Source organism: Montipora foliosa, chromosome 3 (assembly GCF_036669935.1).
Source record: "Montipora foliosa isolate CH-2021 chromosome 3, ASM3666993v2, whole genome shotgun sequence".
NCBI lineage: Eukaryota > Metazoa > Cnidaria > Anthozoa > Scleractinia > Acroporidae > Montipora > Montipora foliosa.
This window is the reverse complement of record NC_090871.1, coordinates 42,043,287-42,060,476: the sequence shown is the minus strand read 5'-3', so window position 1 is coordinate 42,060,476 and position 17,190 is coordinate 42,043,287. Positions and strand designations below refer to the sequence as shown.

Here is a 17,190-nt window from a genome sequence, read left to right as displayed (position 1 = left end):
TAATTTCTTGTAATTAGTAAACTGAATGATGCATTTAAGATAAAAAAGCCATTTTTGAGAATGTAGGAGGTGCGGTTGAATATTATAAGTAAGTACGTGTAAATACATTGAACAACTGTTTGTTAGAGGTCCTTGAAATAGTAAATAAAAACGCAATAATTTCAAGTTAAAGCGTATCTGAAAGTTGATGACAGAAAAAAGGAAAATGTCACCAGAAGAAGACGAAAATTTGTTTTTTTAACATATCAGTTTTTCTCTCGGAATGAGCAGGCAAATCTGTCATTGAGAATAATCTAAGTTAATTCCTTAAAAAAAGTACGTATGCAGAACTCATTAAGTCGTTATGTAAGGATAAGCTGATTACACTAAGAAATACCTGGGAGTGCAAAAAGTCAGGTTATTAAGGTTGAAGACCTCCCAAGAACTGGTTTTCTATTCGGCAATTCAGTTAAATTTAAGGCGAATACGTATATCGCGTGGTTGTTTATCAATAACAGATGTTTTACTGAACACGCATTTTGCGGTTGGAAAAAAAATAACTTGGCTGAAAAATTAGTCCTTACATGATCACGTATAATCCCGTACAACCAATTTTCCGCTCTAAATCGCTCAATTTCCTGCAAGAGCGTTCCGAACTGAGCCATCTTCTTTGAATTTGATGTTTTCGACCAATAATGTTTTAAAATGTTAACTAATCTTTTGGAAAACCTTTTCTTAATTGTTTATGCCCTGCAATTTAAAACAAACGTCCGCCTTGACCTCTGATAATTAAAAAAAATTCCTTACAGTTTTTTTGCAGGTTCTGAGAGGCGTTTCTTCCTTATCGTTCAGATCGCTACATAGCTGGCGGCTGACCTTTGAATACTCGTACACTGCATTGTCATTCTCCGCGCCATTGATGTTTTAATTACATTCCTTTATCACATATTTGGACGGAAAAAACCACCACTGAACGTTTTAGTTTCCTTGTATGAAGATGTTGAAAGTGTCCAAAACAATGATTTTGATAACAGTGTTATCTTTCCATGCAAAATAATGTTAACTGTAAGAATTGGATTTTACCGCTCTTAACCTAGTTCTAGTGTACGTAGAGTTGGATCCACCTTAAATTACCTCTGAAGTGTTTGTGTTTTAATATATTTATAAAGGGACGTTTGCATCATAGTGGCAATTTAAAAGTGAAATACAAGACAGTTGAAAAAAAAAAAAAAAAAAAAGAATTAAAAAACAAACAAACAAATTGATAATTCAACAAAACACTCGAAAATTTCAAAACCTATTGTGTAATGTCCTAACGGGAATTTTAGTACTCGGTTGTTTAGTTGGCTGACGTTAAAACTCTAAAGCCACAAGATATTATTGTATGTATTTCTTATTGACTTTTGTCCTTGTAGAACTATGCTGTTGCGATTTCCTTACGTGCCACATTCTCATGCACGTACTGTAGTGGTTTGTCAGCTTTGGATATTTGAAAAAAAACCTCCCGGCGGCTTTCTTTAAAAGACTTTTGTTCTTTGTTAATCGAACAGAGAGAAGCGGCAGCAGAAAGCGATATTGAGAGGTCGAACAGTCAAACAGATAGGGTTGGCAAGTAACTCAAAGTACTTCCTTCCGACTAATAAATATAATTGCGCGAGAGTTTATCGTTTTAACCAATGTGATAATGTGATCGTTTTGCTGTAATTCCCCCACAGAGGGACCGAAATCCCGGGACCGAAATGTCAGAAGAAGGGCAAAGCCTTGAACCTACGTTGCTCCTTGGTGTCCGCCAACCTACTGATTTCCTTCTCTCACTCAAAAACAAAATATTACGGATCGCATGTTTTACTTGTTTACTATTACTTGTTTTACGATTTTTTCCGTTTAGATACCTCATGCTATCAGAAATTCTTCTTTTATGGGTTTTATTCAGGAAGCGACGTGTTGCTAGCCATTATATTAAAAGCTATGAAAAAGGTACAAGTGCGCGTTGAAATTCATTTCTGGCCTTTCATCGGCCTGGTTTTTATCCTGAACTCCGTTAGTTAAAAGTCCAGGCCTTTGACCGGACAAAGAAGTACAAGTAGTGGAACCCTTTGGCTTTCAGTTCAAACGTAATAGTGTTGATATCTCTGTGGAGAAAACAGGAAATCCTCTATCACATAATCCTTATCGCTATGTCGATTGCTGTCAAAGTTTCAGGTATCTTGGAATCTTTAAATGATCTGTCCATTTCAATCAGACAACACTTGTATATGAAGAGCTTCAAGTGAACACCTCGTGAAGATCTTGTGTAAGCTCCAACAGCATTATTAAGGTAGGATTAAATGCGCTTTGTTATGTAGTAGTAGATATATCAATATTTGAACACAACAAACTAATACACGCTTATGTTATGATTTGTTTATGATAGTTGAAGTTTTAGAAAAAGCCACTTAAACAGTTTCGCTCACTCGGCTATTTCATGTAACCAACGTTTATGCTGCGGTAATCTTCTACCCGCTTTAAGTGCTTCTTCCCTTTAAGTATACCTGTTGATTAATTCTGTCTTTCGTGCACATGTATTGATAAAATGCGGCCATTTTTAAGTAGAAAGGAAACAACAAACAACAAAAACAACAAAATCAACAATTGAATGGGAAATGAAAGTATAACTTGAAACAAAGCGAGAGAAAAACGAACATGGCCCCTCTTCTTTCTTTCCATAACTTTGCGGTTCCCAATTTAATTTGGGTGTGAAAGAATTTCAAGGGAACAAATATTAATTAATAAGGGTCAAAAGAGTAGACTGATTACCTAGTTACGATAGTGGCTGGATTTCAGTTTAGTCATTTCTACTATACCTTCACGCTGATGAAATATGAGGCGCCAACACGCCATTAGCGAAATGCTCCCCACCCCCTCCTCGTGCAGCGCTCTCATTTTCACGCGTACGTCTTCGCTAGATTTAACGAACGTTTGTTCAACGAAGTCTTTCACAAGCGAAACTATTTTGCTTAGTGCGCTTGCTGTGGAATGCTTGAAAAATACCCAGAAAATCACACCTCAAAACTCCCCGGTCCTTCAAGACTCTGTTAAGGCGCCACTAGACTGACTCTCGTTTTCCTTCAGGTCACTGTCCATTTGACCCAACGCCAAAGTAAAGAATAAAGCGTTTGAAATGGATTCGTTGACAGTGATAGAATCATATTGAAAAATAGTTCTGAGTTTAAAATTGAAGCCTTTTTTTCTGGGGTTACAGCTTAAAACCTTTAAAGGCCTTCCTTCCTCTCCGAAAGTACTACCTTTTTTTAGAGAAAACGAGGATGTCGCCAGGGTTCCTCGCGGCACTAATATCCTGAGAATTAAGCCAGTGACGGATTGTATGAATTGAGTTTACAGAACACCTTAAGCATCGAGAGTCTTCCTGTATCTTTTAACAGAAATGTTAATTTTCTTTATGAGCAATTCACTCATTGAGACGCAGAGGCAAAAAATTAATCCAAGAAACGATTAGTAATTGTGTATCAGTTGAATTTGTAAAATCGATGTAAGAGGCAACAGTTTTTGTTTCAAATGAAATAATAAAGTTAGCTGAAGGACGATGGTTATTATTCTCATTTTTAAAAGATTCTATGTTACAACTGCTCCATTTTTTAACAAATATCTCTTTGGCGACAAAAAGTGTTTTAACATTTCCAAAACATTAATTAATGTTGGAAATATCATCAGAAAATGCTATGTGATTGCCAGTACATGTATAATATAGGAGGTAGATGAAATGAAGGTCGAGGAAGACTAAAAGGCGACTATTTTTAGCGGAAGCAAAGACAAGGGCAGCTGTTACATGGCTGCAGGAAACATTATCTACGACTCCTCGAAAGGAAATCCAGTTCAATAACATGTATTTATATCATATAACGAGTTGCTAAAAACAGCTCTTCTTAGAACTATAAGTAATTTTTACGCCATGATGAGCTGCTCAAAGACCTACTTAGACTTGGAAATATGTTCTTCAATTTTCAAGTTCTTTATTAATTGTACATGTCTAAAAACTCGTGTTTCCGTCAGCACAGAATGTTACAGACTCAAACGTTATAAGAATTTTCTCAATAACACGTGGCAGGTTGACTGCCAGTCTCAAAGCCCTTGCACGTGTTTACGGAAACGGTATCCGCCAATTTTTGAGACTGGCTGGATGGAGGCCTGTGTGCCACACACAGAACAAACTGTGAGGAACTGTATGATTGAATTACCAAAAAGACAAAAATCGCGACACTCATTTTTTGAGGATCTAAGACAAAACGTGCTTGCCGTTTCCGTCGAATACGTCGTCGACTTTCTTTGCCAAGAACTCTTTGATTAGCCGAAAAGTAATTTGCAAATCTGTTGTCACCATGCTCGATAACAAAGTGTTAATCGGCTCGTTTATCAACAATATTCTGTTTTTTCTATTGCCAGTGGTTTCCTGTCCTTCCTGTCAATTTTCCTGTGTAAAGCGTGAATGTGAACCTTGGAAATCACCGCTTGTCTCAATATGAGACCGTTGTTTACGAGAGAATGGAAAACTTAACTTCCCTCACTCGGATCTTAAAAGAAACTCAAAAACCGTTGAAGTTACTTATGACTGGTAAATTAACCAAGAAACCGGTTTGAGTGACCGCCGAGAAAAAATGGTTTACTAAGATAAGTGCACCTACTAGCCGCTTTTCCTTATTCCACCGACGAAAAATTTGTTTTTCACTTGAGCAATAATTGCCTGTTTTTGGAAATTGAATCGTAAATCTTAGTCGCATGTTAGGAAAACGACGCAAAGAGAGAGAAAATCAATCAAGAGACACGGAAATTTGATAAAAAGCCATGGCAAAAGAAGAGAGTTCCAAAGCCAATATGGGAGACAGTTAATTTTCTCAAAGGCTGGAGCAGACTTTCAACGCCTGAGAAGCCTGGAACCTGGTAACGGGGACACAGAGATCACCGTTATTACTCAAATAGGAAGATGCGGCAATAAAGATTCTCTTACTAATTTAAGATTCCTCGATTTCTGCTTTGAAAAAATTTCTGTTCCTATTTTCCATTCGTTTGGCGAAGCAAGACCACGACGATTTACGCAAATATTTGATCCAAATAATGCCAAAAGTATTGTAATATTGTAAGACGAAGAAGTAACATAGCCGAATATTTTGCTTAAGAAAATTATTATTCTTGCTCATCTTGCACTTATCTTGATAATTCAAAGTGAAAAATTTAGGTGGCGATATGGGTTCCAATCGAGAAAATTGCTTTAAGTACGAGGATCACTTCAAATATATATTTATTTCATTCTTGCTGATCTCTTTTACAGCGTACCCCTCTCAAACAAAAAAATGATTCAATTTTTCCTCCTAGGACAACAACGTCGTTTATCATGAAGCTTTCGAAACCTTCATAAAACCTCATTTTTGTGACTACAAATCGCAACTATATGTTTTACTACCCTACATTTCCAGACTACGAGCAGTCCTTCTTTCACCGCTTACTTAGTCGAGCACGGTTAGAGGCAGGCACGACAAAAAAATGGCCGTCCGAAATCTGGATTCGATGAGCTCCTCCTCGAATCCAGATTTCGCGCGATCATTTTTTTCCGTTTCTTTCTTCTCTTCGCGCTCGACTAACTAAGTGACGAAAGAAGGACTGCTCGTAGTCTTCTACGAAGGGCCAGATCTTGTGAGATCTAAGCAGGAAACAATTTGTAGACTAAAGAAGAAATAATGATGCAAGGATAGCTGTACGGCTGTGAGGATATATATTTTTTGTTTTACCAATATTTCGTAAGGCACCGCCTGACTCTTTTAGGGAGTTAAATGATTTGGCGTTACAATTGTTTGAAATTCAAACATAAACCATGCTACTACTACTACTACTACTACTACTACTACTACTACTACTACTACTACTACTACTACTACTACTACTACTACTACTACTACTACTACTACTACTACTACTACTACTACTACTACTACTACTACTGCTACTACTACTTCTACTTCTACTACTGCTACTACTGCCGTGAATAAATTGCACTTCCACGTATTTAATTAAAGAAAAAAAAAACTAAAATAAGATATCACTGAAGATGCTAGTACCTTAATGCCTGGCTATACATGTTGTCGTCTTTTGACTTTGACTACAAAACGGCTTTCAAAGTTTCTACCATCTATAAATTCCAGTGCAATAATGATTTGTCCAAAAAAGAACGAAAAGAAAAAAGAAGAAGAAGAAAAGAAATATTTCCATAGTTTGAAATTATGCAAAAATGCCAGACACCGTTCTTTTGTCATGATAACGTTTATCCTTAATAATCTGAATAATGCTTTGCGATAAATCTTTTCAATTAAAGATGTTCATTCAAAAGATTTAGGGAAATGCCTTACATAGTTTTATTTTGTCGGAAAATAGTTTCTCTAGATTTTTGGAATATTTATTTTAATTTGAATGAAAACGTTCCTTGAAAAATTAATAATAACCAGCCGCACGCATAAAAATGCTATTGGAAATCTTAATTAAGTCGAATAATCGGGATTAAAAGGCTTAATTATTTCAACGACTTGTGGGATGATACACGGAAGTCTTTAAGTGCGATACCAACAGTGTTACTCAGGTCTGTTTATGTTGCTATTCATTTAGGTGCTTAAAAACAATTTCATTGTTTATAAACACGAACAAATCTATAAACACTAACTAAAAAGGTAAGGGTATAAGGTTGATACAAGTATAAAATTTTAGATATAAGAGATAATGCACTTCATTCGTGCGGCTAGATAAGGGTTTTGTATCGGAACACGAAATTTCTTTACACTCTTAACATACTTCTTTTTGGAATGGCCTGCATTGGTTTCTTTTGGGTGTGTAATCCCGTGGGATGGAAAGGCGGAAAAGAAAAGGAAATGTATACAAATCCTCTTGATAAAACGAGTGCACGGAGCTCGATCTCTTAAAACACTAAGATCAATCGCCTTGCAGGGCTTCTTACTGGAGGAAGGTCATATAAATAAATTCATCAGTTAACGAAAACTAGCTGACAGCTTCAGAATAAGGTAGGATGGTTAAAATCCTTTTAATTAAAAAGTCATTTTACAGTTCAAATTAAGTCCATTGGCTATGACGTTAGGCAGTTAAAGACAACAAAGACAATTAAATCGATCCACTGAGTCGCCAATGTTTGTTACTTTCAGTAGTGGCATTGGACAAGCTAAATGACAACACAACTAGTTGCACCCAAAAACGTATGATGTCAAGGCTGCAAAGATTTGCCTTGTAAGACCTTTCAGTTTATTTGGCAAAAGGTAAACGATGACTGGTTTCTTAAACACTAAGTCATCTGAATTTCTTACTCCTAGCTTCTTGAAATCGTTTTTTCCATGAATTATAGTTTGCTAACGGTTATAAAACTTAAAATAGGATATAAAGTGTTTTGTTTGCTTCGGCCCCCGAAAACCACACATTTACCTACTCCTTTCATTTATTGGTGATCGGATCGCGAAACACGCACATTATCTGAATAAAGCCGACAAAGCTGGTATGAGCTGGCTTTGACGTTATTGAAAAGAGGTTGAATTGATCTTTACAGTTGATTTAAAACATGGTTGAGTTTATGAAACTCGTAACTTTAAATTACGTTTTCAGAATACGTAAAAAGAAAAGGCCAAATTTCGATACCTTCATGTTGTTCAATTTAGTGAAAATGCTTTTGTGTTTCAAAATGAAATACTAATCATATATTCCTTTATAACGTCCTAACAACTTCATTATGTAGAAAGACAAAAAGTGAACATAACACTGAAGTGTTCAACTAGTAATTAAGATTTTTTCTACCCCAGGGCGCATGCACAATTTTGTCTAATGTTTGCATGAAGCATGCCCTTGCCTTTTCTTTTTCGCTTGCCGTTTTTGGAAAGGTAGTAGGTATCTTTCGTCATGTTTGGTCGACGCAAACTGCGTTTCCACCCACAGTAGCATTATTTTAATTAAGTTATGTGTCACTAAATAAAGGAAATTATAGAGCAAAAGTGCCGTTCTCTACCCACACTACTTTGTCTCATTTGAGCGGCAGGGCTTTGAGCCAAACCGACCTCATAAGAAGGCTAAATTGCCCCTTTGTTCATCAACTTCTTATCTAAACCTTTATTCTTTTGACACGACAGATAAAGACAGCCATCGCAGCTGAGAAGGTAACAAGATGTATATCACGATGCTTCAAGTTTTGATAGCTATCCTGTTTCTGCTGAACCGTTTTGTGTCTTCGAGCCAATGGCTGTAAGTATTAACATACGCGCTTAAAAGTTACTGCTGAATAGCACTGAGCTTAGAAACACTTCTCGGTGCTCACGATCGTCGTTACTGTGATCTGTTGCCGTTTAGAACTCATATATACAACGCTTGAAACAATGTACGGCTCTCTTATTTTTGGTGAACGTTTACTTATAGAGTGCTACCGTAAAGTAAAGATGGTGATAATTTTGACTGATTGAGAGCGAGACCGTGTCTCTTTGCAAATCGCAAAAGATTGCAAAGCTCTGACAGTCCTGCTTATGCTGAGCCTCGGCATCTTGTCTACTAAGCAGGATTCTCCCATCTTTCTAGGCTCTTTGCTACTGAAAGAAATTGTTTGCGGTATAACTTAGGAATAGTTGCTATGCACACTACTGAGATGTCGTTTTATCCACGTAAAAAATACCCATAATCACGTGACCCTAAATCAAAAAGAGTCCATGCATTTTGTTGATTGATTCGATTACCATTTTTTCCGTGGATAAATTGTTGTTAACTTGCACATTACCATGCTAAACGATTTTTTGACATTTGAGTTAATGCAAATTGTTAAACCTTGATTCAATACGAATGCTCATACTTCTTCGGAAACGAAAAAATTCCAAACGCCCAATCTGAGCACCTTATAGTTATTTGTGATGAAAGTTGAAATGTTCTAACAACGAAAAACTAAATTCGAAACACGTTTAGTTTATATGCTGAGCGCGCGGGTTAATAGAAAAAATTGGGTTGTTTTAACTAAGAGTAAAAAGAATTCAGTTGCTCCACGGACAACTCAATTTAAGGGCAGACCTCCGTTATACATGTAGTGTGACTATTTGAAGCTTCTCTCCTGAAAAAATCTTATAAATATTTTTATCATTCTTTATCAATGCTAGAGCATCGCGGTCTCTTGACTGATGACGTCGTTCATGAACTTCACCAGGATTGAAATTAAACGTTTCTGAGAAACGAAAAGTTTCTCAGTATCCACAAATTTAGGAAAATAAACCATATCTCTGGTTTTGACAAAGCACATCTTTTGTTTCCTCGTAGCGTTGGGTGATACTCTGGGAACATATCGTATCGTGAGTTAGAGACTGATAGACAAGCAATTTCACTGTCACTGACAGGACATATTTTATAACCGATATCTGAAAACTATTGCTGTATCATTGGGATTTATGCTGTACATAAAATAATTGATCTTAGGCCTAATACGCAATGATTTTCCAATACTTTTGTGCTCTACTCAACACGATGCCATGTACAGCATTCAGTACTTCACATCAACACACCGCTCTCGTGGTTTTGCTCCTTGCGGTTAAACGTTTCCCTTTTCTTCTTCACTTTCATTTTCATATATTACCGTGATGCGATTGATATAGTTGTTTGTTATTTCAGATCAATAGCCTTGTCAAGCTCAGCAAACACGTTTATCAGCAGACGAAGCTGCGATGATGTTGGCGAGAAACTTAATCATAGACAAGTTCAGATCTGCAAAAGAAACATTGACGTCATGAACAGCGTTAAATCTGGAGCTTCTATGGCGGTGTCCGAATGTCAACACCAGTTTCGCCAGAGAAGATGGAACTGCACCACTGTGCAATTTGAAAGGTCTCCTGTTTTTGGAAATTCTGCAAACGGAGGTGAGCAGAATTTCAACGGAGGTGCTTGCAAACTCGAGTTCGATATTGAAGAGCATATTTCAATTAATGGCTTGCTAAATCACTCATTCGAAACGCTTCATTGTTTTCTTAATTGAAATGAAAGTTAAAAATGACCATGACCTTGCGTAATAGCACTCGGTTATACAGGCTCGAATTTTGTTCAGGCCTGGGTTTTTTCAGAATTACTTGCAACTGCTTAGTTGCTTATCCAAGTGCCATGATCTTTCTAAGTTTCTTTCCATTTTCATTTCGTAGTTCACCTGTATATTTCTTGTATTCCGGCGTAAACCATTTCGTTATTTTTATGATTCAGCTGATGATTTCAAGACGCTTACAACGACAATAAAATCCGATTAATTAATTACTGGATCTTTTGTCTTTTCCAGGAACCAGAGAAGCCGCCTTTGTTCATTCCATCTCATCTGCTGGCGTGGCTTATGCTGTTACACGGTCATGCTCAGTGGGAAACCTTGGTCGTAAATGCGGCTGCGACCAGAAATACAACGGAATGTCAGAGAAGGGTTGGAAATGGGCTGGTTGCAGCGATGACATTGATTTTGGCATCAATTTTTCGCAGACTTTTGTGGATGCAAGAGAACGCGGACGAAAAGCCGGAAACCCTTCTCGTGTCTTGATGAATCTTCACAACAACAATGCCGGCAGATTGGTAAGTTCTTGGTTCGCCTTATGGCACAGCCTCATGGCACGGCAGACCCAAATTCGATCAATAGTACCAATACACAAACATTGGTACTATTAAAGTCCTATTATTATATCTCTGAGATAGTACATGCAGTTGATTGGCTAAATTGGCGGGCCGTATTCTACAGTGCGGCCCGCTGTACAGCCTCTAGCAAGTTTTCATGTAGTTTATGCCTCATAAACTTGTAAAACTGTTTGAATCTTGGAAGTAACTATTTCAAAAAGCGAAGAAGATTTATTCGTTTCTTTGTGGCAGTTGAACCTATTCTTAAGCAGTAACTTGGAGCCAATTTATTTCACTGTCGTTGGTACTTACTTTCTCATTGTTACATTTGTTTTCGTTTTTCTTCATTCGACAGGCGGTGAAAAAATTCATGAAACTTCAGTGCAAATGTCACGGTGTATCAGGCTCATGCAACGTTAAAACCTGCTGGCGGTCACTGCCAAACTTTAGACTGGTTGGCGACTACATCAAGGAAAAGTTCGACGGAGCAACAGAGGTGGAAGTAAGGCTAATAGGCTCGAGAAGAGTTCTGGTTCCACGTAACGAATATTTTAAGCCACATACAATCGTCGACCTTGTTTACATTGATGGCTCACCAAATTTTTGTAATGCCGATTCTAACACCGGATCTCTGGGAACCAGAGGAAGATCTTGTAATCGCACTTCTCAAGCTATTGATGGCTGTGAACTGATGTGTTGTAATAGAGGTTACACCACGCGTCAAGAAGTTAGGGTCGAGCGCTGTTCGTGTAAATTTCACTGGTGCTGTTATGTCCGGTGTCAAGATTGCCGGAGAAAGGTGGAGGTCAGCGTTTGCAAGTAAAACTCTCAGATAGGATACTTAAATATATTTTGAGATTGCTTAAAACATAAATGTTCTGATACATTAAGTGGTCATACATTCTGATTTTCAAAAAAGTGATAAAAACAACAACAACGACAACAACAACAACAACAACAACAACAGCAAAAATTATGGAAAATGTATTATGCACATTAAGAAGAGTATTATGAGCATGCTTAATTTGATCCTGGTATCGACAAGTCATTCCCGATGTATCATCTCATTTTGCGGGGTTTCTTTAAGGAATGTTGACGAATTCATAAAAACCGCAGGTGCTTTAGAAGTATCTGTAGAGAACCGGGTAACAACAACTTTTGCTGGAGATAATGACGAAAGCAATGCCGCCTTGTTCAGCCTTAATGAGGAAAAGCGATCGTTCTGCACATATGAATTATAATTTAGTTGCTTCGCCGTTCGGAGACGAAGGGAGCTCAAACAAGGACTACAGCCAGTTATCTGAAATTGCTTAAAATTCGCTCCCCGGTGATTTCGATCGAAACTTTTTCATGATCTGTAAATTGTTCAATCCCTGGGTCAGACAGAACTAAGAGGGAATTAGTCCCTGTGTCCTCACGTGCCCCATAAAACACTGATGATTCTGTAAACTGTAAGAAACAGGGACTTTTTCCGAGTGAAGAATAAGTGTGCAGAGCCATTGCTTTTAATTAAGTCGTATTCTCTCAAACGACATGAAATAGTTGCGGATCTACGATGGTTTCTATGTACAAATCAATAGAACGAATAAACTTCAGAGAGGGGACTAATCGGCACAGAGCCTCAGAAACTGTAAATAATGACTCAAAAATAAGGAATGTAAAGATCTACCTCGCCTCAGTATTGATCATGATCTAAAGACAGGTATTCTGTTCAATGTCATTGGTACTGAGAAGGATGGGATCGGCAACATCGTAACGTCCGCAACTGGCATTCATCCTTGTGATACTGGTTTTAAGGATAATAAAGATAGATGTAGTAGATTAAATTATTAGTGATAAGCACTTGTATCCTACAACGAACAGACAGCCCTCGGGAAAAGATATATTTATTCTAATTTGGCTCAAACAAGAGAGTGAAGCCTTTTTTGGGATTCATTAGTTAGTCAATCAGCATTTTAATGACATACTGTATGACAGCTTCACTGCTGAAGAGAACTGAATAACGTCAGTAGGGTTAGTGAAAGCAACTAATAAAACATATTAATATTCTTTATACTACCGACTGCTGGCTCTTCTTTTCGTGTATGGATCATTTGATATCCTCGATCTTCAAAAGTGAAAGAAAAGTGAAGCTTGTTTCCAGGAAAGCAGAATTTTGCATGAACCCCTCACCCACAAGTTTAGATAAAAATTTGTTCAAAGTTGATCAGCGCTACGACAAAAACTGTTTTAACTGTTATTTCGTCAACCAATAAGGGTTAATTTTCTCGCAATCGATGAAAACAGATTAGATAGCATTGTTCTTGAATCATGTGAAATTTGAAGAGATTGTTGTAAAATTGAGACACGACCTTATTTTTTCGCCATTGTTAGATTGCGTTGCGTTGGGAAATAAGCATCATGTTTCCAGAACTTCGAGAAAAAGAAGGGCAAAAAACGAAAAAAAAAAAAACATCAAAACGAGTAGAATAATGTAAAGCCACAAATGTGTAAAAATCTTACAGAACAAAACAAAAACAATGCGCAAATTTGACCGTGCCTTCGCTTGAAAGGAAGAGTTTCACGTCTCTGCGCATGGGCAAACTGTCACGTCAGCCATTTAATTCCATTGTTATTGAAGCAATCGAAAGCACTGATGCAAGAAACGGAAACAATGCCATAGAAGTGGAATTATTCATTGGAATTACTTGTGCAATCATTTCCTTTGTGTTACGAACCTACTACATGCAAATACATAACTCGTGCGTAGAATAAAATGTTCGACCCGTACAATAAATTCGATGGTCAAACCAAATTTGATATTTTCTTTGTAAACCTGTAGTATCTTCACCAAATTTGGGCCTCAGTCATTCAGTTTGTTTGCTTCAATACTCTATGTGACTAATGAACATCATCGGGTTCAGTAAGAAACCGTAAAATAACTGTATTACGTGCTGGAATAACCAAGAAATGTCCGCGAACAAGACATAAGTGTAAAGAGCCCCCGAGTACGATATAAGTCAGGCAACAAAAGTGTGACAACAAGCAGTTACCCTTTTTAAACTATTATTTAATTAGTTTTACACTGTTACATTTACTTTGGTTAAAGATTAAATTAAGCAGTTCGTAATGCGGGCTTACTGTCATTCATGGCCATTCAGGTATTGATCTTGATTAACTTCGAACTCTGAAGTACCACCGACTTACTTTCCACTTACTGGATTTTGTGTGTGCAAAAACGTTTACGGAAGACTTCATAATGAACTCTGAACTCTTTTCCCTTTTCGTCTATCGTCTCTTCTTCTCTTTCTTCTTTCCTGATATAGCAAGGTCAAAGGTTATAGCTCCACCATAGTTATCGCAGTTTATTATAAGTTCCTCACATTATAGCATCCATAGCATAAGTTCAATCGCAGCCAGCCACGAGGGTAAGCCCTCGGGCAAGAGAGTTTTCTCTCTTACTTACAAACTTGCTTTTATACTTTTACTCTAAGCATCTAGAATGTTCTATTGCTATTTATATTCTGTTACAAGGTGTGCTATTTGTGGAAACTGCTCGCGCTAACGAATGTCAGAAATTTTCTGACATTCGGTGAGTCTCTGCTACCAGAGTCCCTCGTTTCTCCTACCACGTGATCAAAAGAAACGAGAGACTCTGCGAACGAAAATGAGTAAATCTTAGAATTCGCTACTTTCGCAAATCCCATAAAACAGGTCATTTTGGGGGTTATTGGCATTGAAACAATGGATATCCAGTTGACTGAAGCATGATACAGTCGCAAGAGTATTTAACTTGTTTTGTTTTTATGGGGGGGGGGGGGGGGGGAAGGGTTGGGCTGGCAAGGGGTCAAGGGGTCCTAATTGGTTTGACCCCAGGGGTGATATCATTATCAAACGAGGTCAGGAGCCTATCAGTAGGAGCCTTCCTCTCCCCTTTTACCTTTTCGATCGGGCGTTTTGACAGATCTAGTTATTTTTAGAAACACTTTCCCGAGGCACAGCGTTTCCCTGGTTACGGTTACCCAATCAGTGCTGCAGATTACGCAATTACAATTTTGCATAAATTAGCTCTGGCTGGGAATCAGAAAGCTCCAATTCAAAGGTAAAAAGTAGTAATCTATTCAACAACACTCCCATTCATTCTCAGTTGAATTAAGGAACGGGGTGTGAAATATCAGTCAGCGGTCTAAGCCAAAAGAAATACGACCCACGTGAATCGGTAGGGGGAAAGAAAGGGGGGAGAGGAGGGGTGGGTCGTTCCACCGAACCAGTGTTCCGCTGGAAACTGAGCAAGAAGGAAGTTCACCTCAACCAAAGCGTGATGCACGTGTTTTATGCAAGCTTAGCCAATAACATGCTGGTATCCCGTGTTATTTTCGCCTATCATTAGAAGTGTTATGAATAGCGTTATCTCTTGCAGTCGACGCACTCAAAAACCAGTAGCGGTTCGAGGTCTACTTTGTGAGGAGATCTCGCACTAGCTATTTCTCGAAACTTGGGTTTCGCCACTTCCGTGGCGAGATGAGCGACATGTCCGCTTTACCATGGCGACAGATGCGTCGGCGTCTGGCTGAGGCTATTCTGTTTTGTCCGGTTCTGTTCCACAACATGTTTCTGATTACTAGTCTGTCTGGAGGTTATTACGTCTCCCTCTTTAAATAAAGATAAAACAAACAAACAAACAAGCAGTTATTTTTCACCACTTCGAAACTCAATAACTTGTTGCATCTTTCGTACGTTCCAACTGATGAAAATCAAGCTGACTTTCCTTCTCGCCGCCTGTCTATGCTGGACTTTGAACTGACCCCTGACCTGAAATGTGGGATATTGTTCTGGATATATTCAGAGGCCCAGAGGGCTACACGTGCGACCTGATGACATTAGATTCCAATGCTGTGAAAGATAAACGGGGATTTCGTTGCTCATGGCGCAGAATGGCTAGTGTTTGTAGGACATATTCTTGCTTTCTGGCATAAATACCTCTTGTCTCACTTGAACTCCCATGTGGGTTTTTAATAGACTCCAATTGGTTGCGGTTAGTTTCTTACAAATGCAAATCTACAGGAAAATGCTGGGAGGTGCGAATACCCAGTGGAATAACTGTCCATCAAATGTACAAGCAGTTTGCAGGCAGTAGATTTCCGAACAAACCCGATCACTCCGAATAGTTTGATAGAAAACAGTCCTGCATGATTTACGACAGCTTAAGCCCGGTTCCCACTTGTGCAATAAGCATAAGTACAAGCGTACGTATTAAAAAACACGTGTGCGAACCGGATTCAAATAAACATGAAATAAGCATAAGCGTAAAGCGCAAGAAAAGAAAATTTTTCCTTTCCTTGCGCGTATGCTTATCATACGGTTGCGTTTATTTCACAAGTGGGAACCGGCGTGAGTTTGCACAAGCACGACGATTCGCACACCCTCTTGAATCTTACTAGATCTTCTCGGACGTTATTACTACGCTTGCGTATTCCAAATTTTCTTCGGCTTGTCTCACTGTGTAAACGGCGTAAGCGTATCCTTGTGCTTACGCTTGTGCTTCTCGCTTTAGTGGCCGGTTCGTATGTTGCGTCATGAGCGTTTTTAACAAATTTATATTAGGCCTCTTGTGGACTGCAGGCAGATCTCTAGTGGGGACCAATTTTTACCACTTTTCTAAATTGTAATGACAGAGGATTTCACAATTTTTGTCTTCGTTCCTGTCACGTTTCATTTTACATCATTCAGAGCTGAGAAATCATCAAGCATGATTCACGCGAAACATGCTTGGCTTGGCAAACTCCCCTGTTTTTTCTGTTTGAAAATGGGCGAAAATTGTCATTACTTTAAAAAAAAATAACTCGCCTTAAATGCATGAACCGACAAGTTGGTTTTCTTTCCCGTGCGACAGTTGTGGAAGCGTTTTTCGCAATTCTAATGCGTAAAACACAAGTGTGCGCAGCTCTCTGAGAAGCCGTCCATTACGAAATCGACTCGCTGGCTTCTCTGAGTTTTTTATAATTTGTTGCTCGATACATTTTCGGTTTAGATTTCTTTTTGCCCGATTAAGAGATTGTCGATGCTGGAATCGCGATCAATATTACGGCTGAAACCAAGCATAGATATTTTAATGCTTTTTATGATGAATGAGTTTCTGATGCGTTACGCTGGCGACATGGAAAGCGAAATACGCCATACCTTTCTCCCGGATCGCTGGGAGTTAACTTGTTCGCCCAAGACCATACTAGTAACATGGTGTCACTTTGCAGCGACCTTTTCTCTCCGTTGGTAATGGTTGGGCCGCTACTGCGTTTCCTTTAAAGGTTCCACCAGTCACGCATTGTTGCTCTGGATATATACCTAAGGAAATATTGGTGGCCACTTCTGTGGCCTTAATGGGGGACACCTCAGCCCTCCTGTTTCTTTCGAAGTTGGGGTGGGTACCTCACCCAGGCATCCTAGGGGACCTCTGGGATTCCACGTTGCTTTTTGATACAATCGGTACTTGATGGACCTATTCTATTCAGCATTTCGAATTGTTATCTGACGTATTTATCAACGTATCTGTATAGGTTTATTTACTCTTAATAAACGTTAATACTG

At 38.4% G+C, this 17,190-nt stretch overlaps 1 protein-coding gene across 4 annotated transcripts in view; it reads left to right on the top strand.

The window, feature by feature from the left end:
* The window catches only part of LOC137994846 (protein Wnt-4-like), a 23,218-nt gene extending 10,536 nt beyond the window's left edge, over positions 1-12,682 (top strand). The window contains exons 2-7 of one of the 4 annotated variants that reach the window (XM_068840434.1): positions 1,868-1,956; positions 2,176-2,296; positions 8,145-8,256; positions 9,655-9,899; positions 10,307-10,587; positions 10,982-12,675. In XM_068840434.1, coding sequence (XP_068696535.1) covers positions 8,180-8,256; positions 9,655-9,899; positions 10,307-10,587; positions 10,982-11,449 — 1,071 coding nt within the window. In that variant the 5' untranslated portion in view covers positions 1,868-1,956; positions 2,176-2,296; positions 8,145-8,179 and the 3' untranslated portion in view covers positions 11,450-12,675. Of the gene's footprint in view, positions 1-1,867; positions 1,957-2,175; positions 2,297-8,144; positions 8,257-9,654; positions 9,900-10,306; positions 10,588-10,981 lie in introns of all 4 variants that reach the window. The other 3 variants (XM_068840433.1, XM_068840436.1, XM_068840437.1) reach the window with 3 other exon arrangements.
* Positions 12,683-17,190: the final 4,508 nt, after the last annotated feature.